Source organism: Balaenoptera ricei, chromosome 9, assembly GCF_028023285.1.
Source record: "Balaenoptera ricei isolate mBalRic1 chromosome 9, mBalRic1.hap2, whole genome shotgun sequence".
NCBI classification, from domain to species: Eukaryota; Metazoa; Chordata; class Mammalia; order Artiodactyla; family Balaenopteridae; genus Balaenoptera; species Balaenoptera ricei.
In genome coordinates this window covers 48660385-48684173 of record NC_082647.1, presented here as the reverse complement: position 1 = coordinate 48684173, position 23789 = coordinate 48660385, and the positions used below count along the sequence as shown (strand labels likewise).

General features: G+C 41.4%; 1 protein-coding gene across 7 annotated transcripts in view; it reads left to right on the top strand.

Annotated features, from left to right (window-relative positions):
- CREB5 (cAMP responsive element binding protein 5) overlaps positions 1–23789 on the top strand; it is a 404519-nt gene that overhangs the window by 82139 nt on the left and 298591 nt on the right. For all 7 annotated transcript variants that reach the window (XM_059933702.1, XM_059933698.1, XM_059933699.1 and 4 more), the window contains exon 4: positions 9153–9274. In XM_059933702.1, coding sequence (XP_059789685.1) covers positions 9153–9274 — 122 coding nt within the window. The remainder of the gene's footprint in view (positions 1–9152; positions 9275–23789) is intronic.

Genomic DNA, 23789 nt, shown 5'->3' with positions numbered 1-23789 from the left:
TCACTTCATCCTTCATTAATTGCAAATATTATAGTTAGGGAAGTTATTAAGATATCACACATATACATTTGAAGGGTAAATGTCCAAAGAGTTGTAAGATCTGAAATAATTTTATAGCTTTGCCATAAAGTCCATTTTATTTAAGCCAGGTAGAATTTATTACTCAAAATGACTGTAAATAATCTTTGACATGCCACAAAGTAGGATAATAAAAGTGACGGTCATGGTGTTTTATTAACATGAGTCTGCTCTTACTGATAGACAGTAAACATAAAACCTCTCCTTCTAAAGTGACAGTACTAGTAAGGACACGAGTAGGGGTGGTGGTGTTGGATTCTGAGGGCAAAGACTTCCATTCCCTCCCACCTTGGTCCTTCCATCCTTATTTGGGCCATGTGGTACATTTCCAGTGTCCTGATGTGACGAGGGGCATGAACCTTTCCCTTCAACTATTCTCCATCTGATAGAAGATAATTTCATGGTGAGGGAAGTTGTGATAGCAAAGGTTTTTAGGTGCCAGGTTTGAAATGAGAATCCATTGAGGACAGTATACTTCCACATACAGGTTGCAAAATTACCAGCTACCACATGACACCAGATCTGTTTGGCTTGCAAATTATGATCAAATTTCAGTATTAGAGACAAAGAGGATGGTGTTTGGGTCTATTTTAATGGTATTATGTCTAGGTATCCAGAAATTCCCAAATCTTGCCCTAGCAAACATCCCCACCCCCACTTCTTTACAGGGTTCCCAGGGTCTGTACAGGAAAAAACAAAAAACAAACAAAAAAACAGAATAGGAATCAAAGTACAACTTTGTAGTTGAACAAATAATAAGCAAATAATATGCTAAATGAGAACTCTGTGTGTGTATGTTGTGTGTGGGGGGAATATGGTAGAAATATTGACCTAGAAGATGACTGATTTTGCTTCATGAAAGGAAAGATGAAGTTCAAGAGTACTGCAAACCTTTCCCAAAAGATAAAACCTGATCAACACTCAGGTGGGAAGCCTGAGAAAGAGACAGGGGACCGTGCCTTTAAATGCCTAGTCAGTTCCCTCACCAGACATCACAGCCGGATTAATGCTGCAGGCAACTGGGCTGTGTTTAGAGAGAAGTTAGGACAGGCACCAGCTGAGGTGTGGGAAGAGGGTCTGAAGTTGCCTCTTCATCACCATTCATTTAGTCAACAAACATTTAATGAGTGCCTGCAAGGATCCTATTGTGCTGGGTGCTGGGGATGTGGCATTGAACCAGAGAGATGAGGTCCCTCTTCTATGGAACTGATTATATGCTGTTGGGGGTAGGGAGGAAGAGAGATAATAGACAAAAAACCAAAAACAAAACAAAACCAAAAATCCCCAGATAAATAAACAAGAAAATATCAGTTAGGGAGAAGTGTTCTGATGAAGATAAAACATGATAATGTGACATCAGTGGCCAGCAGGCTGCCCAAGGGAGGTCAGGAAAGGCCTCTTCTAGATGAGTGGCATTTCAGCCAAGACCTGATGTTCAGCACTCCAGGCCCAGGGGTTCTTTCTTCCTGACCTCTGAATATGGTGGGGCTGGAAGTGGTAAAACCCCAAGACCAGATGCGGTGCAGCTGACTGTGTCTTGCGCTGACACATGGAAGAGAGGCAAGAGAGACTGGCTTCCTCATCCCATCTTCCTTATCACCGTCTGATGCAGAGCATCTAATATAAATGACAATATAGTCCTTCAGAACCCAACTGAGTCCTGGATTAGGTCTAGAAGTAGGGCCTATCTCTAGTTCCAGACTCTAAACCTAATACTTACTGTGGAGAAAGCAAAATGTTTTCAATGAAGTAGAACTTTTGTCTCCAAGAGATTGTGATCAACCAGACAATCTCAGAACCCGAATCCATTGCTCATGGCTCTTTGCTATAAACCCTGCTTAATAATCCAAGAGCATTTTAAGGGAGGAGCCAGAGGAAAAGTGACATATCTCACTCCAGATTCTTTTTGGAATGAACTGGGATATAAAAAGTAAATAAATCTCTCTCTCTGTCTCTGTCTCTGTCTCTCTGTCTCTCTCTCTCTCTCACACACACACACACACACACACACACACACACACACACACACACACACGCGCGTCCCATACTTAGCTTCTTTCTCTTCCATTGATGGTAAAGTTACATAGTGACTTCTCACTGTGGAAATTAATCAGATCTTTATGGAACAGAGGGTGGTGGAGATGGCTTGCACCAGAGGGCAGCATGATAATAGCAATAGCTACCATTTATTGCCTTATGTTATGCCTGTAATATGCGCCCTGCTTTATATACACTGTCATTTAATCCTGGCCACTTTTTTTTCACATGAGTAAACGAGATCAAGAGGATAAGCAATTTGTCCAAAGTCCCTATCTGTCTATAATTTTCTCACTGTACATATAGATTTGGTGAGGTACACATATTTTTAGTATGTTTTGACCTTAGATTTATGTTTGGATATAAATCTATGAACTGCTTTTTCTTATATTATTGACTTATCCCTTCAATAGTCATCAAATGGAGAGACTAGTCAAACGTTTTTAGAAGGAGATTGTAACAACACATTAGCATTTAGAGGAACGAAGAGTTGTGTTTTTAAATCAGATTTTCTCACCCACTCTAATAAGTGGCTACAGTAAGTCCCCTACATACGAACCTTCAAGTTGCGAACTTTCAAAGATGCAAATGTTCGTTAGCGTGTCCAGTCACATAAGTTAGTTCACGTTGTCATGTGAGTGCATGTGGTTGTGCTTTTGTGTAGTTTACTGTACTGTGTTTATTTGTTTTTAATGTATTATTTGTATGAAAAGTATTATAAACCTATTACGGTACAGTACTATATATCCGACTGTGTTAGTTGGGTACCTAGGCTAATTCTGTTGGACTTACACGAATGCGCTTTCGGCACAGAACTCTTTTGTATGTAGGGACTTACTGCATTGGCATTTGGACATGTCAGCTTCTCATTCATGTTTTAAGTTGGTCAAGCAAAATAGAATTTTGAAAATTCACCTGATACGTCAAAGGCCTTGATCTACAGTCTTCCTTTATATATGAAAAACTGGCTTCCAGTCTGTTTAATCTGGAAACCAATCCCTTTTGACAAAGAGTATAGTAGAACTCAGGCAATGAGTGACTAAGTGGAAACATTAAGCTTTAGCTTCCACTATTCAGGGCAGATTTTGATCCCTTTGTTCACGTGGCCAGCAGAGACATGGTTTCACAGTGTTAATAACCCTTTTTACCAGCTCAGCTCCTCTAAAGTGAAATAAAATTGTGGCTTAATTGCTGTTGTAACACTTAGGGGTAAGCCATGGCTGATAGTGAGTATGTAGGTGTGGAAAGTATACTTGAATTATTTAAATCTATATCTATGTCTTCTGGAGCCATGTGTTGTAAGAGATGCCTTTATCAGAGCATTTTCTAGTTGACTCACAGCCTCTCTAAGGGTATCTAGTCTACCAGCTCTCCACCTTGACAGAAATGGATTCCAGCATGTGATTCAAGAGTGCGAGAGTGTGTCTCACTGACCTGGATCACCCCAGTCTGGGTCAATTTTTAAGCATCCCACAGCTATTGTTTAAAAACCAGAGTTACCTTGGTTTGTCCCATGGTAGCACTGCCTCTTGGGACAGATGTAGGGAAATAGTTATGTCAGTGTTACTGAAAGGACCCTAGTGCTCCTATTGTATATTCACACTCAATAAAAGGCACATTTATCGCAAAGAAGCCTGTCTAGAATTCCACGGAATTCTGTCAGTTGTTACTGATTATTACTCTTATAAAGGATTTTGCATTTTAAAATTCATTTAATGTGAACTGAATTAGGACTTTATTAAAATTCAGATAAGGTATAAGAATATTTTAAAGAAAGCATTTGCTGAAAAATTCATGGGATAAATATGACTATAAAAAGAATATTAAAAGTCTCGAAGAGAAATGCCTTTTTTGAGAACCCCAACTCTTACTAAAATAGATAGGCTAATTGCAATACTTTTCTCTATTGATTTGAACAGCATTCTTGAGGAATTCCATTAAGCTACATTTTGTTGGCTGAAATTGAGTCATGTAAATAATAAAAATGCATTGCCTTTTAAAAAATACCCTATAGTTAAGAATGGTCACTAATTCAAACTGATCTTTCTTATAACTGGTCTGAATTAGTGAGGCTTTTATCGTATCAATTTAATACAAAATGATGTAAAATTACTTTATAGAGTCCTTTAGTAATACTGTAGCTGAGACTATCAGACCAATAGGAAAAAAATTTTGCGTAGGGGACTCATATTTTTCTCCTCTGGTATATGATGGGAAGTCTGCTTTTCCTTTTTTTTTTTTTTAATTGATGGCTTGTCACCTTGCCTTTTTTTTTTTTTTTCCATTGAGGAAAATGAAATGTAGACAAACATATAACTCAAACACAGCTCTGAAACCGAATAAGGTAGCAACCTATTATTAAATGTAGAACAGACTAAACACTTTTAAAAAGAAGAATCAGGTTTCATGCTTTAGCTTTGTGCTTGTCATTTAGGCTTTGGAATAATCATACTTGCTGGGACTGAAGCACTTGATGGTAGACAGACTATGGACTGATTGGAAAACTTAGTGAGATGCTTTTTTTCCTAGTAGTCCTAACCATATACTTGTGGTCCTTCCCAGATGTAATGTGATACAGGATTTACTATCATAGAAATGATGGGTGAATTCCTAACTCATAATGCCAAGTTTGTGGCACGCTTCCGGGCAGATATGCAGGTAGAACCTCTGCATGGCAAATGTCCTCTACCTAGCTATTTACAGAGGCAGTGATTTTATGAAAAGATGCTCCTGTTTTCAAGAAACAAACTCATCATTCCAGGAAGGGAACCAGATGTTGAAATATGACCAACTTTTCAAAAGGTGTTTTATCCCTTTTGGTGCAAATCTTTCATGTCCGATTGGTAAAGAAATCCCCAACAACGCTTGAGAGGAGTACAGGAGGGTAAGATTTCTCACTTGCACTGGCCCTGGGTGTCTAGGTCTCCTGAGAACCTCATGTGCTCTTTGCAGACTGTGAGATGGTAGCATGCAGGCATTTCTGCAGTGCCAGTGCAGATTTACAAAGGTAACAACAAAATACTTTCAGCTCGGGTAAAGTTGAAACTCAAAAGCTATTAACTTTTTGTTTAGTTTGAGATTTGGGGTTATCTTCTCTCATTCAGATGGACCTCACTGGAGTGGAAGCACTGAAAGAAAGGGGAGCAGAAGTCCTTAAACAGTCATCTCAGCTCTGAGTTCCCACTGGAACCAGTTCCTGTAAGACCTTGGAGTGTGGCCTGTCACTACGGAACACACCTTAGATATTATCCCCTAGTAGAGCATCGGTCACTGTTATTCAGGACATAGAAATCGCTGCTGCTATAGCTAACTGGTGCATGCTCTTGGTTCTAAATAAGGTGTAGATTACAAGAATTTTAACTTATGGCCATGGATATTACCCACTTACTTCTGGTCTAATTTCAGCTGGAATAGTTATTTGACAAGGCATTCATGTGGCTGAGAAACTCTGCCTCTTTTATTTAAGCAGCTGATAGATTTAGCTGTCCCCCTTTTGAAGATTTGCACATTTCCTGGCTTACTTGGAACTGGTACCATGTGGGATGAAAGATGACTAGAGACCCTGTATTAATTCTAATAAATGTTAAAACAAAAGTTAAGCTCTATTTTCTGGTTCCTGTTGTAACTGGAAAGAATAGCTCATTCACAAGAAGAAAATGAATTAAATATTAGGAACAGTGTGCCTTATCTATTCCAAATGTGGATACAGATTACAGTTTTGCTTTTCACTCACTCTTATCATACAGCAAAGAAAGTCACATTTGGTAACAACTCTGGGGCCTTCCTCTGAGTCTTTGTCTCTGGGGATAGGACGGAACCAGCTGTCTTTACTGCCCATAGCTCCCCTTGTTCCATAGCTTTGTTTCCCTATTGCTGCAGAGAGGCTCAGCATGATGGATGGTGCTGTTACTGTCCTGTGCCATGCTCCTTCAGCCTCCCTTTGCTGATGTATGTAGGTGCATGCTGGTATCTGGGCATAATTTTGCGTTAGAGGAGACAGAAAACATCTCTCAACTTTGCTTGGGGCTTGGGCCCCCAAATGCCAACCTGAATTCAATTTCATGGACCATCTCATGAACATGTCTCAGAGTTCAGGAGTCTTATGGAGCCTCTAGGATTGCTATTCTCTCTACCTGGAATCATGGTCCTCAACTTGTAAATCTCCAACAAAGAAGCATAGAGGAATAAAAGGAAAATTAAAACCTGGCAAACTAAATTCCCATTGATGACAAGTGGTCTAATATTTCAGTTCTGTTATGTGATACTTTCTCAGGTTTTTTAGTCACAAAAATGTTCCTCTCAGATGGTGAAGAGTCTGTAGGCTTGTAATGCAGTTCTATTGTGTGAAGGATATAAATGATTCCAAGATATTTCAGAAGAACCAAGGATTGTTAGGAATGTCAATTACTTATACAATTAAGCAACTCCATTTCTAAATGGGGCCAAAAGCGAGTTTCAGTTTACTCATAAGTAAAATGGAGGAAATAATTTTTACCTAATGTGGTTGGTGTGAAAATTAATGCGATGATGCATACAAAGCGCTTAGCACTGTGCCTGGCATGGACTAAGCATCCAGTAAACGTATACACACGCACACATACACACACACCCTTAACACACACACACACACACACACACACACCACACCCTTATATTTCCACTCTCACGTTTTGTCTATTTACACCTTCTGTTCATAAATCTCCTTTATCTATATATCTAGCCCTTACCTCTGGCTTAATTTCCAGTGTCTAACCAGTTGTTACTGATGTTCCTGTTCAACTATCCTTTACGTGGTCATATTTTCTTTGATCTACTAACAGTGACTTTTGAAGCGAACCTAGTTGTGGTGGTGATTTTAGGATTCACAGAATCATGTAACTTTAGAACTTTATTTGACAGATGATGAACTTGAAGTCCAGAGAATGTAGGTAATTTCCCCGAAACCACATGATTTTCTAATCTGGATTTCTGGGTTGTCAGTGTTGTCTTTTACACGTGCACCAAATAACTTTGGACCTGGGAGGAGAGTCTAGGCAAAGCATGGGATTTAGGTTGAGAAGGGATTCTGTCCGAAAGTAGGAGAAGACTTAATAGTGATAAGATGGTTACAAATTGTGTGACCCTGTGCAAGGTACTTAACTTATTTCTCCTGTCCTAAAATAATATGCACCCTGCTTACCACATAGGATCTTGTGGGATCTATTAATAGATTCTAGACGATGTGGGTGAGAGTGTAAACTGCAAAATGCTGCATAAATACTAATTTTATATTTTATAAGCCACAACACATAACTGCTATAGGTATATATTGGATACGTGGCATATATGTGTATCTTAATAAATTAATTAATTTTCTAATAAAACTATTTTCGGTGAAACCCAATCCTTTGCATATCTTTTATCTATAATGTCCAATTTATGATCGTCTGTTGTAGGCTCTCTATGTACTGCAAAGAGAGCTCAGAATCTTGGAGATCGGGCTAAGAATGGGAAAGAATGCAGATGGGTATTTTGTTGATTGGAATCCAAATCAATCATTTGGGTACTTCTCAGGTAGTAAAGCTCTGTGCCCATAGGGTATTGGGAGACATTGCCTTGGAAGGGCTGATTAAATAGAGATATCGAGCCATTTCAGCTTCATGGATGTTAAGATATTCTTTGAATCTCAGTAGATAATTTACTGGGATTAATTACTCTCTTTATGACTTAGAAAAGTAAATAGGATTCTAGTTTCTTGCCATATAGGAATTTATAAAGAGAGTGCAGAAATTGCAAATTCATATCAACTTGAGGGCATTCTTCATTTGACTGGTGGTGATGGCTTAGAGGACTGTGCAGAAAGAGATTTGAGACTGAGTGTAGGTCAAGCTGGACAAGGGCCATAATCAATCTAGCAGTGTCTGCCACATGCTCAGGTGGGAATAATGCATGTATATAATAGAAATAGCACCAAGCCCTTGGTTATAATCCTAGTGTTGCCACATCTACCTGGGAGACCTTGGACAAGACCCTTAATCACTCAGGCCTTCCATTTTCTTCGCTTGTAAAATAATTGGTGTGGCCAGACTTCCCCACTGGGAAGTGGTCCTCTGGTTCTTTTGTCTTCTGTTTCTGTGAAAAAGGCAGTTTACACAGTTTTATTCATGTCCACTCCAGTGCACCTTTACAAGGAAGATGACTGTCCTTAATAATTACAAAGGTGTGATTCTACTCTGCTTACCTTATAGGATCTTGTGAGATCTAGATTCTAGAGAATGTGTGCGAAAATATTTTATAAACTGCAAATGCTGCATAAATATTAAGCCACAAATAGTGGTTTCAGATCCTCCAGTTTTTAAGTAGTAAGCTCTCCAGACCATCAAGAATATGAAAGAAATTCTATTCCTTTTAGAGAGTCTTCTCAAAACATTCTTTTGGCTACAGCAAAAGGAAAATAAAATTAATAATTATATTTTTAAGGGATGGAAGCTGAATGTGTTTGACTTGGAATCTTTCATCCTCCTTCTGTGACTCTGAAAGTGAGAGAAAGAATTGCTGAATTTTTATTCTCCATTAAGAAAAAGGAATTGAATGCTTGTTTCTCTCTTTTTGTTTGATATAAACATTTATAATTTTTTTTGTCCTCCCAGCCCCCTAAAATCAGGCTTAACATGGACTCTGTAGATTTTTTTGGCCTTATTTTAGCTAAATCATTTTTTCCAGTTAAAAGAGAGTTATTCCACACCTTGCAATATGTATTCAAACGATATGAACTCCAGAAAGTCAACTGTGGGATCTCCTCGCCTGAAGTTGTCCAGAGGGAGGCTTGGGAAGCCCTCCCATGCCACAGCCTTCTACACATTGTATTGCTCCTCTGGGCTTTATGGTTTTATTTTCTTCTATATTCTCATTTTATTTAAAGGGCTGGAAGATTATGGGTGGCCACTCGGCATTGTCATTAAGGCGAGGGGAGGGGATTAGTGAATTTATTAGCTCATACTTGCCACTGACTTTTGAGGAAAAGGTCCCATTTATGATCACTCGGTCTCTGTTTTCAGATCAGACTCCAACACCAACGAGATTCCTGAAGAACTGCGAGGAGGTGGGGCTCTTCAATGAGCTGGACTGCTCCCTCGAGCATGAGTTCAGGAAGGCTCAGGAGGAGGAGAGCAGCAAGCGGGTAGGTTTGCTTGGATGGACACCTGGATAGGTGTCTCCTCTAGCACCTGCTAGAAACATTTGCATGGGAACTAGGTGGCACCGAAGATTGTGCTGATGACGCTCTAAAACAGCATTTATCCATTTGCAAGTGTTTGATGGTTTTTTTTTAAAAAATGGATGAATCCCTGGTTGTGGTAGAATCCAAGGCTAGAAAAATCATGGGAAAAGCAGATTATCTGAAATATGAAATTGAAGCCAAAATAAAGTTACCTGATTCTTGACCTGAGTCAGAAAAACTCACAGAATTGTTCTATTCAAAAGTTGTTGTTTTACTGTGCTAAATAATAGCAAGCTTTACATGGGTGGTGAGTGCAAAAGACAAGGGTCAAGGGGTAAGATGACAAGCGAAGGATTGTAGCAGTAGGAGAGAGGATTTCATCTGATTTTGGCCCAGGTTGTAACTGTCTGATTTCCATAATCTTCCCGGTATCTCTCCACCATGTTCATAATTCCTTCCTGGTCATATTATTGAGCGTCTGTTGTTGGAACAAATAGGTTCACTATACGTGTGGATTATTTGTCCTTACAAATGTAGAAAAGTCACTTTACGAATCCCTCCAGAATATAGTCAATTTTTATTGTAATGTTGTGTAGAGTGATTTAAAAATCACTTTACCAGATTAAGGAAAAGAAATAGAGTCACAACTAAATATGATAATGAAGCTTTCTGGTGTTTTTAAACTTTTTTGATAGACCATTGTTGAATGCCCACAATGTACTAAACAACAAATTAGATACATCCCATGAACAGAGACTTAAACTGTGAAAGTTGGTTGAAAGCAAGCGCCAGCTACATCGTAATGGATTCTGAACTTCCAGCTGTTCCATCTGGAGAAGAAATTTTAAAAGGTTCTGATATTTCTCTAAGTGTTTCAAAACCTTTGAATCCTCCTCTATGTGAAATTATAATAATCCCCCTCCACCAGATTTTTCATGTCACATTCTCACATCAAAATAGCCATGGGTTTGTATTTAGTCTGTACTGCTTTAGGAAAAATCCTGAAAATAGGTTACAAGAGGGGTTTAAAATCTCAATCAACTCATTTGATTTATAATTAGTCATTCATACTTGACACGCCCCTACACCCGCCCAGTGAAGGGCGTTTTTTCTTTTTCAAAACAAACACTTATTTAGCACTTATTTGCCAGACACTGTTCTGAGCACTTGAAATTTTTAACTAAATAAAAAAGAAGGCATGCATTCTATATTTCATTGCAATAGAAATAGATTTTTTAAAAAACATAAAAATAGCAAGGGACAGAGGAACCAAAAAGTCTAGTAAATTTCCTCTGGTTGAGTAATAAATTTAGCTTTGCTGATGGACGTGGCATCTGTAGATGACTGAGGGATTAAGTTCATTCATTCCTTGAGATAGTCAAGGTTGGCTTCTTCCAAACTATAAGAAAGGTGTGTACTTGGTCTGTATCGTCTTCATTTCTGATAGAAGGGTTTTAATCGAAGTGTATACCCTTAATTTTCCCGAAGACATTTTCCAATATTTAACAGCTTTAGGAAGCCCATGGTAGGGGGGCGGATTTAGATCTTCTCCTTTGCATAGTACTCATGATCTCCTATATGAAGCCCCATGGGAGGAAATTCTTGCAGATCTGAATTCCAGGAAATAGTTTGCTTCCCCTGAGGAACTGAAATATTTTCTTCTCGTGGACATGGGAATCCTGTAACCAGTTCTGTTTCTCTTTTTGCTTTGACTGCTTGTTAACGTGAAGCCAATCTGACTGCTTAACTTTGAGAACTTTTTAGAACACTGTAATGAGCATTTTACTTCCCCCACGGACTAGATTTTCAGTTCCAGTTTATATTTCCTCTGGTCCCGATTTTTAATTTAAAAAAACATTTTCATGCTATACATTTTTTTTGTGTGTGAGTTGCTTTTGATTCTTTGTGGGTTGAGTACAAATAATTAAATGTTAAAAATTAAAATAATTAGGCAAGCAAAGTTGAGGAGGACTATTGTCATTGTAGAAATATGTCTTTTTCTCTTTCACATGTTGCTCTTAGCAACACTAGTCATGTGATGACTTTGAGATGGGTATGTGGGTGGGGGACCCTGCAGTGAGCTTCCCCCCATGGTTTTGGGGTGGGCCCCTCAGGAGACCAGTGTCTCACACCCCAACTTCACTTGCACGCACTAGAAGTTGGACAGCGTTCAGACTGTTGAGGTATCCTCTTCCATTGCCTCGTTCAAACTAGAGGGCCATATCCAGCCTCGGTGGCCATGACTACACAAGAGGACACCTTCTTGAGGCCTAATTCAGGATGACTCATCCAGTGGCCAAATAGGCTGTGTTGGTGGCTTCTGCCCTAGCATTTCCTTGGAAGCCACAGGATGGGGAAATTAGGAGTAGGAGATGCTCTCCAATCTGCCAACATACTTTTACACATCCCTTTGACCACATTACTCCAGCTCCGACCATCCCTGGCACACTGCTACCCCCACCTCCTACTTCATTTGTTTGTTCCCTGCTTGAAATGTAGGAATACAAGTTCTTTTTTCAATACATACCTTGTCATCATTAAGTTCTGTCTTCTTCTTCCCTTTTGCTCCACATTCAGATAACTATTCCTTTTTAATTCTAAGCTCCAACTCTCTTCTAATTTATTTTTCTCTGAGACTTTTAACAGAAGACTTGCATTAGTTCCCTCAGCAAGTTTTAGTAAAGTGAGAGATGGATTCGTTTATCTGGAGAATTTGGTTAAAAAAGGTTTTTGCTTGAACTTTCTAAGTGCTTGATACAGAAATGTTAGAAAGACTGGACTGGTCCTTCCCTCCACCTTTAAAATTCTAGCTGAAGTTTGGTCTAGAAAATTCTATCAAAGAGCAAATAGAGAATTGATCCTTGTTTAGCCCGTGTGGCTGTCTGTTGGGGAAAATTCTGTTCTACAGACTATCTTTAATCCTGACACCCTTTTTCAAAAGCATCCCAGTGTGTGTATAGAATGAGGACAGGCTAGAGGCAGGTAATGACCAATAGAAAAAACCCCAATGTCTGTATCCATAGCATATATTATATAGAAGATGACACATTCCATAATTGCCTCAGTCTTCCACCTTAGTATAAACCCATAGCTTCAAAACTCTCTAATGAGAGATATTTTTTTTCCCTTGGAAAAGCATCCTTCACTAGCAGTATCACAAATCTCAACTTGCCTATGGCTTAGAAGTCAGGCTAGTCCTGAAACAGATGAGAAACTTTTGTTCATCATTTATTCACGCAATAAATATTTTTGAGGGCCCACCATGTGCCAGGCACTGTCCGAGGCATTGGTGGATATACCATGGACTAAAGCTGATTTTGAAACAAAAAACAAAAAATAAATCCCTCCCTTCGGGTAGCTTACTTCTCATTGGCAAGACAAACAGTAAGCAAGTAAAAACAATAAAATGTATAATATGTCCAAAGGTGATAAGTACTATAGAGAAAAATATATAGCAGGGAAGAGGCACAGGGAGTGCTGGGGGTGGTCTGGGAGGGCATCACTGGTAAGCGGACATGCAGCCAAGACCTGAAGGAGGAGAAGGCTGAACCAGGTGTGTACTGGGGAGGAGAGTGGGGAGAGCAGTGGGTGCAAAGCCCTGAGGCTGGAGGGCGCTCTGTGGGCTGGAGGAACTGCAAAGAGCAAGGTACGTAGTGATGGAAAGAGTGGGGTGAGGGGGCCCGTCCAGGAAGGCTGTGTAGGCTTCGGCTTTTATTCTGAGTGAGATGGAGGAACTGTAGGACAGTTGTAAGCAGAGGTGTGATAGGATCTGACTTAGATAGTAGAAAGTTTACTTGGCTGCCTAGTTGGAAGTAAACTGTTGGAGGAGAGTGGCAAAGTGAGACCAGGTAGGAAGGTATTCAAAGAATCTAGATTAAAAATGATGGCAGATTGGTCCAAGGTGCAGATGGAGGGGGTGGTTAGATTCTGGATCTAATTTGAAGATAGAGCCAACAGGAATTGCTGATGGATTACATCTGGGGAGTAAGAGGTGGACTTCAGGATGAACCCAGGTTTTTGACCTCAGCAACTGAAAGGATGGAGCTGTCTGTGGGAGGAACAGGTTTGAGGGGAAAATTGAGATTGTTTGCAGACTTGTTAAGTGGAAACATCTAATGGGCAAATGAATATATAGGTATGTAATACAGGACCTGTCTGAAGATGTAAACTGGGGGGTCATTGGCATGTAGGTGGTGTTTAAATACATGAGACTCAATGAAATGACCTGGGCCAGGAGTGAATGGAAATGAGATAGAGAAGAGGTCTGAGCAGGGAACTTGACAGAGTCCTCCATCCTCCAAGACAGAGCCTTCAAGTCTCCTCAGTGGGCAGAGATGACACAGAAGACCACGAGGCATGAAAAGTCAAGTCAAGTATGGGAACCCTAGCAGTAATACTGAATGGACTCCAGTAACTGGCAATCGACATGCCGATTTTGTGTTCCACGTTAGAGGAAAAAAACAAAAACAAAAGATTTTTTTAAAAAAAGGGTGAATTGACCTTTCACATTTGATTTCTTTTTTAAAAAAGAGATCTGACAGTACATATCTAGGAGGTGGGAGATAGTTTCATCATATGATAGCAGTTGTGTGGGAGTGTGTGTGTCTGTATGTATAAGAAAGGAAGGGGAGTTGAAAGGACTAGAAATGAACTCCTTTGTCTTGCTGAGAGAAATATAACATTACAGCCTAACGTGGTGAAGGACCCTGAAGATGAAAAGCGCGGTGTATAAGTGTTAAGTGTTGTTATTCTCCCCTAGGACCTAAATCTGACTCATTATGCTGATGCAGCAATAGCAAATTAGGACATTTCCATGCTCTAGAATTCCTACCCAAATGATGAAAAGTGCAGTCTATTCCCAGAGGGTGTTGACTGTTTAACACATGGGAACAGGGGACAAGCTACAATCTTAAGATCTTGGATCCCAGCTCAACAGGAGTCATGGAACAGGGCATGGCCAGGTCAGCCTCAGCTCAGAAAAGTCGGCTGCTCAATCTGATTAAATTCTGTACCTGGAAATCATGTCACCGGACACCACCAGTTACTTGAGGAGAGAGGGTGCAGAAAGGGAGGTGCTTTGCCTTTGTTACAGTCCTGCTCTATCAGCTACTATCAGGCATGGCTGCTCTCTGGGGAAGATGTGAGTGGCATTGTGTGAGTGGCTGCTGGGTGGAAAATAAAAGATACCAAGTTGAGCACACTTGCAACAGCTGATGTTTCCGGTTATGTTAACATGTTGCTTCTACGATATTTGTGTAATATGATCCCCCGCCCCAGAAGTCTGGAGAAAAAGAATCATTCTGAAACATAAACTTGGTTTTATTGAGGTTTTGAAAATGTCACCATGTTTGCTAAATCCTAGTAGATGAGACTTTTTTTATCTTTTTATCTTTTTGGCTTTTTTTTTCAATCAGCATGACTGAAAGGAAACACCCATTGGCAACATTATTGAGAGATGACAACCTATTTCTTTCCCCACCCCAATAACTGGAAAATCTAACCCTTATATCATAAGGATTCTCTTGTCCTCCCCCTCCATTTCAGCACACTACAAATGTAAAGCACTTTCAGCTCTCTCCTTATAGGTTTAAATTGTGCTCTCAGCCTAGATGGAATTTGATGCTGGAAGAGAAGCTGGCTTGGTCTTTGCATCCCACTCAGTGGTATGACTAAACCAGTGGATAAACTGGAAGCTATTTCATGACTTGTAGTTCCCTGGGATTTAGGATTAATGAGTACAATCTTAACAGAGATTATTAAGAGTTGGTATCCACTTCCACATATGTCAGTGAATCATGATGTGATCTCAGGCTCGGCTTCAATTTTAAAATGGAATGGGAAAGAAAAACAACTCATAGAGTTGGTTTCTTTTATTTGTTTTTTGGTGGAAACTCAGAGTATCCTCAAAGTTGCAAAATGCATCGTCTGTTGCCCTGCAAAGAGTGAGCACATAAAATCAAGTATGTTTGACGTGGATGATGAGGGAGGGAAGGCCCACGGCTCTGAGGAAAACTGACCCAGATGGGTACTGGGTGTTTGCTCATATCCTCCCTTGGACAGTTTGTATATTTGGCTAAGTTGGACCTTAATGGATGAGTCTTCACAATCTAACTTTCACATTAAAGAGAAAATCTCTCTTGAGGCTAAGGGTTTACTTTCTAATGCTAAATCATCTGGCAGTTCATGACCCTGCCCTCAGCCAGTGTTAGGAGCCAAATTAAAAGGGGGTGGTCACTGGTAATGGCAGATGAATGGCAGATGAATGGCAGATGAATGGCCTGTGAGTGGCAGGTTTTATTGTTGTTCAGTGTTTTTTTTGGTGTAGGTTTTATTTATATTTGCTGTCACATGACATTTGTTCTGACAAGACTGAGGTCTCTGCCTGAGGTCTTTTTGAGAACCGATTATAAGGTTTTCAGAGGCTGAAGTTTGAATTAGAAAGTTTTGCATTCATCCCATGCAGTGATGGGTGTTCTCCTGTGAGATACTGATGTTTCCATTTGAAGCTGTGGAGTAGAAGAGATTTGGAGGACTGGATCCTAAGATACAACATGAAGATTGCTAGAGGAAGCTTGGCATTGATTTTGGGAACCTCTATTTGTGTTGGAAATACTGCAGAATAAAATAGCATTTTCTTGCACCAGTGTTTCCTATTCAGTTGTGACTGGGTGTGGTAATAATCAAAGTATGTCTATAGTCAGGAAGCATATCTGACACATGGGACATTTTGAACATGTTATTAATGATAATTTGATTTTGGCCCCTCTAGTTAACAGGGAATAATTATAGGTGGTTATGGCAGTACTACGTTCCCCATTTTAAATACAGAAGAATAAACTATCGAGAGAGACAAAAAGAGTTGATAGGCGTCCATTAATGGGGACCAGTGACAGGGGGCGCGTATTCTGGCTTTTCTCCTACCTCTCTGACTGCGCTCCCTCTGCCTCCTTGTCTTTTGCTGTATCCACTTTCGGGTGGTTTCTGTTTACACCTTCTCTTCAGAAAACTTGTACATTCTCATAACCTAGCAATCAACTCCACCCAACAATTCCTTTATCTGTGCATCTAGTCCTCACCATGAATATTCATCTCTACCCTCCAGCTGTTACCAGCATTCCCACTTGAAGATGCCGCTGCTGTTTGTAACGCACTGTGCCCAGAACTGTGCTCAATGCTTTCCTGCACAAACTCATTGCCATGTCTAACCCCCCCACCTGCCTCTGAGTCTGTCAGAGACATAGTTCATCCACCTCAGGAGGCAGCTTTGCCTTCACTCCCTCCTTTGCCCCCCATGAGCTTCCTTAGGCCAGAATCCTCATCTCTTCTCTTTATTTTCCATTTCTATCACCTCAAGTCTAGCCCATCATCACTTCCTACTGAGTTACCGCTGCACATTCCAAGAAAATGTTTTGACCTCTAACCCAACTTTAAAGAAATACCTAGAATTAAGTATTATCGCAAAATTGAATGTATTTTTTAATAAGTGAAAACAAACTGAAATATTTAGATGTAAAAAAAAAATTGTTCTTGAAAGTGTTTGCCTCTCACTTGTGGTTAAGTTGAAAGTTCCTCCAAGTATTGTCATTGTTAAAAGGTAGAGGGGTTGGTGTGGGATGTCATCAGTATAAAAGGGAGTGCTTTGGGAGCTGTTAAACGCAGTCTTGATTCTAGGAGATTCTATGCATGGAATGCATCTAAAAGGACCAAAGCAGGGATTGGGGTGGGATGGGGAGGGGTACTTAAAAACTGAGTCACTCTGCTGTACAGCAGAGATTGGCACAGCATTGTAAATCAACTACACTTCAATAAAAAAATTTTTTAAAAGACTAAGAAAAGGAACTAAAAATGGCCCAAAACACGGTGGAGCCCTGAAGATCTTCAGGCACGATCATCAACCCAGACTCGGGTTGTGAAGATCGCTTGTTTGGCCTGCCTTCCCATCAGGCGGCCTTACTGTAGCTGAAAATTAGTCCAATTGAATTATTTGGCTGGGAGGCTCCTCACTAAAATAATTACGAAGCTCAGCTTTAAGAGCCCAAAAAAGGGCAGCTTTTCCCAGCTGGAGACTTTCTCATCAGGGTGCTTTCTCTGTTTGGGGTTGGGTTGGGATCTCAGCTGGTTAAAATCACTCCTTACCTGTCCTGAGGCAGGCAAGCCAGGCTGGGATTTCAAGGTATTAACCCAAATGGAATCACAATGGCGAATGGACGCTCTCCTCCGAAGGAATCCATTTCCAGCTGTGAGTAATTCAGGACTTGCAACCCACCAGACTCGGGCAGCAGTGGGTGTGTACCTGGGGCCAGGAGGCTTTTGCATCTGCCCAGGGAGCGTGTCCTGTCCTCTGCGAGGCCCTGCATTCATGCTCCCGAAAGCAAGCAGGAAAACAGATCTGTTTTCTGGGCCGGATTAAACAAAATGACTAGAAGATGAAGCTTCCGTTCTGGGCAAAAAAACAACACTCACATTTAGAAAATTGGACCACGTGTTAGCCGCACTGAGCATCTGCAGCTAAGAATCGCTTACGTGGGCCCCTCACAGAGACGTGAGAAAAAAATTGACACCAGGAAAAGAGGAAAGGAAAAGAATATAATAGTTGCAAGAGTCTCTGCTTCCATCATCTCATAAATCCAGGTGAACATTAAGTATGGTTAGGAGCAGGTATGGGAGTGATTTACTCTGGGAGCCCTGCTTTAGCGTTTGTGTGCTGTTAAGTTATTTCCATATTGATAAGGATGAGGCCAGGAACTGGGATTCCACACATTCCTCCTGCCCATGTTTCCAGCATGTTGGCTGTCGACTCAAACCTGGGGTGCAGTGTCTGATTTTAGTACCAGAACCCTGGAGGGACAGTTTCCTTTTCCTTAACCCAACTTCCACCAAAACCCAAAAGCCTAGGAAAGTTGATAAAATGCTGGATTTCCTCCCCTGTACCACATTCCTACACTTAGGGGAACTGGCCCTTCTGCTGACCCACAGAGGCTGGTTGGATTGGAGAGGAGGTCAGGCCGTTCCCTCGGGTGGGCAGGCACAATCACCTGCTGGCTCCTCCCTCTTGGGCTGGGATGCTCCTCACATGCTAGGAATATTGGCTGCAGACTTCTCCAGAACATAGCTGGGCTTCCCTTTGTTCCTTGCTTTCTGGGATATGAAAGGCTATTTTTAGCCTATTTGAACCTGTGGCTCTTCTGTGTGATGGGGCCAGTTTCTCCTTTGGCTCTAGAGTGAAATGGAATGCCAAAAGGGCTTTACGCTCAGCATCTCCTCTAAGCGCATATTTTCTAATAAAACTCACTAGCGTTGGCAGAATCAGACTGTTGTGTATGTAGATGATATTTTGACTTTTTGACCTGAAGGCGAATGTGAGCTGTTTTACGGGACAGCTTTGGAGCTAGAAGGACGGATTGTCCCACCTGCAACCTCTCCCTTCATTGTCCTGCATGCTGGGGGCCTCCCCAGTCTTCTCCATGAAGTGGGGCAAGCCCCACATTTTGGGTTCAGCGTGGCTGCAGCCCAGGCATCCCTGGGATCTGAGTTACAGACAGAGCACACCATCTGTTATATGAAAACTTTGAAAGTTGATCACAGTGCTGACCGATCCTGCCTGAGTCGGTGCCGGGCGCCGCCTTTCTCTGTGGCTTTATGTTTGGGTGGGGGCTTGTTTGGGCTCTGCAAACAGTCATGTCCCCAAAGAAGAAAAGCAGTCGTGTTTTGTGTGCCTGTCGGGTTGATTGACTACAGATGATGCAGTGCCAAGCATTCTGAATCACAGCCGCTCTCAAAGAAGTCTTCCCCTTTCTGGCTTCTCCCGGTATGGTTTGTTATGCACAGAGCTTAGGAACTTTCCCAGAGGATTTACAAATGTGAGGCTGTTGCTGGATTCATTGGCACAGTTGGTCCAGGCATTCCTGTGCTTTCCAGGGCAATGTAGAGCACATGTGAGCGCCGCCCTTCCAGCCCCATTTGGTTGGTCCCCAAGTGACCAGAAGGGAACAAGATGGTCCAGAATTCTGGCAGCCCCTTTTGTGGTGTGGTGTGCCAAAGTGCGACATACACTGTGATACCTCTGTCCACCTGAAAACCGCCTCCCGACACCTCCTGCGCTAATCGCAACAGCTCCGGGGTGGATTGTGAAGTAAGGCGGAGTGTTGTCTGAATTCAGGACGAGAGCAAGAAAACCAGACTCCATCCCTCATTCTCTAAAAGTCATGCATGACTTCATTTTCTCACCGGTAAACTGGGCCTTTTAACTACCTTGGAGTTAAAAACACACTTAGTTCAAATATATTGAGATCTGGAGCATAGAAAATAAAGCCGATTCCTAGGTACATGGTGTTAGATTCACATATTGCTGCAACATCTCACCTTGTACATTCTTTCAGGTGACTGAAAGAAGTGTCCTAAAAGGGGTCCTGGGAACAGAATTCCAAGTCCACTTTCACAGAGACAGTAAGGCAGTGGTGACATCGCTGCCTGAAAGAACGTCTCTCCCCTGCACAGCAGGAGGAGGGGAAGAGCTCCTTGTTCCAGATTTCTGCTAGATGTCTTTCTTTATTTGTATCATAATAATGCACCCATACACAAGTACATGTCTTAGGCAAAGTGGGCCATCAGGCTTTGTGAATAATTCCTTGCTTTTCTGACCATTACCTAGTATTGCCTACCATGTGCAATTCAACACCAGCTTTAACAACATTTGATGTCCAAGTACAGCTGCCTGCTGCCCTCTGATTGTGAAGATGGCACGCCTGATTTGCCCATCAGCTGGGTGTGAACTTAGGAGTGATTTCCCATTAGTGGTGATGGATTTGCACAGATCCAAACACACACGCCCGCGCATGGACCCCCTTGTGACCAGAAGCACATATTGCCAGACAGCTGGCCAGGGCCAGGGGTGCAGTCTGTGATCACAGGAGGGAAGAGCTGCTTTGACCTCATTAGTGCCGTTCTTCTAATTGAGTCTAACACTCACAGACTACAGCTACCCGTGCCACACTCCTAATACAATGGACTGGTGTATTTTACAGAAAACAATCTGTTAACAATACTGATGGAGTAGTCCAAGCACTATTTTCTCTTCTGAGATTTTAAAATTTGCCCTTCCTAACGTCTGCTGCCTTTTAACAATATCTCACAGTACCTCAGCAAATTTGCCTAAATCGTGAAACAGTGGTTTGTTGCTGTGAAAGAACTCTGAGATCGCACATTTCTGTTTCAGCCAAACTGAAAGTGTAGAGAAAAGCTTGAGAAGCTCCTGTAGAACGGGGGACATCCTATATGTCTCTGATCTTAGCGTTCGGGTGGGTGTTAGAAGGTAGAATGTGAATGGGGCTTTGTGTGTATGTTAGGAATGGCTTGAAAGTAAGTTCGCCACTAAAATACTTTCCTTGGATGCTTTGTGGGATTTATTCAGCTCATCCTCCTGGACTTACTGGCTTTTAATCAAAGAGTAAATAACCACTCCAACAGAGCCATGCCCTGTACACATGAAATGTTTGACTCAGTACAGTTTTCAAACATCCGTTTACGGCTTACTGTGCTCATAACTCTTTCACCCAGTTCCTCCTCCTTCATTTGGAAGTCTTAGCCCTGACTTCCTCATCCCCTGCCCGGGGTGTTTGTGAAGCCCCTTTAATCTGTGCCGCTGAGACCATCTGACATATTAGCCAGCCGGAGAATGAGGTCCCGACCAAGATGACTAATATTTACATTTGTCTTTCCGTTCTGTAGAAAAGAAGAAAGAGACCAATTCTGATTCTTAAAGTGGTCCTCATTTTCCACACCCCCCTGGCAGAGGTAACCTGCTCCTTGTGCCAAATGCCTTTCCCAACAGCTGTTTGGTGATTCTGTGTCACCGGGCTCACTGTAAAATCAGGCATATCCTTTTAATTACCTGTTCATATTTCAGCCATGCCGAACTCCATGGCACAGAGAGAGGGGACAAACCTTCACTGTAATGGATTTTTAGTAAGACTATCTCGGAGATAAGAGTCCTAAATCTTGGCAGTCTCTTTAGGGCACACACTTTGTGATTGCACGCAAATTCTTGGCTCCCCAGAGCTGTGTTGTAAGTGAAGTGCACTGCACGGGGCTGGGTAATAAGATACTGCAGATACATTTGAAAGCAAGGTACACTTTTGCTTTATTTATGAAGATAGACATGCTGGTTGAGGGCTTAATCACAGCTGATAAATCATTTTAAGAAAGCCTATTAGAACCATATGCTGATTTTTTTGCATTAATATAGTGTGTCTGTTTCCAGTCTAATAAGACAGGGTTTTCTCTCATGCTCTCTGTGTTTCTCCAGTGTGGACTATTTATCTGTTTAAGTGGTATCACTCGTGTGGGAGCATTTATCTCTTTAAGAGGTACCATTAATAAAAGAAGGTGAAAGGAAAGGGGGAAGGAAACATGAGTGAAAGGGCCCATTGCACAATGCCTCTGTGTGTGTGTGTGTTTGTGTGTGTGTGTGCGTGTGTGTGTGTGTGTTTATGGTATTACAAAGGAAAGAGTCAAAAAGCTGAGAACAGGAAACATCTCAATTAGAGTTTCGGAAAACCGTGGATTGGTCTTCACTCGGCATAAGGTAGTCATTTCAGCCCAGGTGGTTATAATACTATAGTAAAAGATTATCTGAATATGGGTGGGGGGGTGGAGTGTGCACTGACATTTTGGTTACCTCACTTCTCCCCAAGCTAGCAGAGGTCTGCCCCAGGAACAGGTCCCAAGGCTCTTTAATGAGAGCCATATTGGGGCTCCAACTCGAAGCCAAGTTCTGTTTTTCGCTAATTGCAGGGGTGCCTTGCAGATCTTTTCTATTATTTCCTGATTATACCCCTGCTCTTTTTATTATCTTGCCAAAATTCAAACAGTAATAATTGCATGATTTATTGTTTATTTATAACCCCTTCTACTGTGTCAAACACTGTATTTAATAGATTTTTAAAACAGCAATTGCTTTTACCAAATGACTGGATTTCTTTTACCTTCCACAGAGAAGCCATGTATTGGTGAATCTCACTTGGTATTCTTCAGAGTGCTTCCATGGCCCTCCCTCTCCAGAATCCTGTCTTTCTGACCATATAAATAAGGGCTGGTTTTGGTGCACAGAGAGAGCTTGCGTGCCAGGAAGATGTTTTAGGAAAGGATATGAATTTGTCCTTTAGGAGTATATCCAGGTTGGGTTATATGACTCCTAAGTTTCTTTCCAACTCACAGTTTCCACGATTCTCTGAAAACTGAGTTTAGAGATAAGGATACGTGAAAAGCCCATTTTATACAAATTTAGACGTAGTGGGGAAACCTGACACCAAATTATTAGAAATTGAGATTATGAACTAGTAATCATAAAATTCACTACCATTCACTTAGGGGTCCCTACTATTTGCCAGGCATGGTGCTAGAAGTTTTGTTTACATTATTCCCTGATTGTTGCAACAATCTTATGAGATAATTGCTTTTACCTTCATTTAACGTAATAAGAAGTTAAAACTTAAGAATTTAAATAATTTGCTGAAAGCCACAAAATTCGGAAGTTACAGATCCAGTATTTGTACATAGGACTGTCTGCTGGAAAATTCCTGCTTCCCACTACTTCAGATTGCCTCTTCCTATCTTTATTTCCTTATGGTACCTGTATATTTTAATATACATGCTAATTTACTTTAAAAAAATGTTCAGTGGAAGCTTTGCAAAACATCAAGCTCTGCTTGATCTCCACAAATACATGAAAAAATCTTGACTGCACCCACTCTATCCTGGTCTTTAAAAATTCTTCTGTAGGCCTCCAGTCTCAGCCCCAACTTCTTCCGTGTTCTGTAGCTGCGGCTGCAGCAGCACAGCTGGCCCTGAAACCTCAGGAAAAAGGCAGCTTCTTTTCAAAATGCATTTTTCAATGTCACTGAGGGCATGCAGTCCACCACCACCGCCCTACTCACCAAAATACATAATTCCCGGTCCAAACCAGACCTGGGACCATCTCTAGTGTTTTGTAACATCCTCCTATGCTATGAGATATTTCCTTCCATGCCTGCTCCTAGTGACCACTGCTTTCCTGGAGTAAAATGAACATTTGCCGAGTGGAGCTGTATTTGGAGCTTACATTAGATTCTAATAGAGTAATACTTGCTTGAATGCCCCCGAGGAGAGCACACTTAGGAGAATGCTGCTATGGTATCTTAGGACATTGCCTTGAATTGGGGGGCGGGGGGCGGTGGTTGCTACACCATTATTTCTGGGTGTCATAGGAATTTGGGCAGTAGGATAGAGTAATTTCTAATACGTAGGCTGTGGTCAGCGTTATATGTTTAAACGTTTGATTTTAAAGGAAAGCTTTGCCGTGCACCTTCCCTCCACCCCCAAATTCCACCCCTGGAAATATTTCTATTATGTCCTCCCAATTCAAGCCAACATACTTTTATCGAGGGCTTAAGATGTCCCAGGTGCTATGCTAGGGGGACCAGGTGCCAAGGCTCCGTTC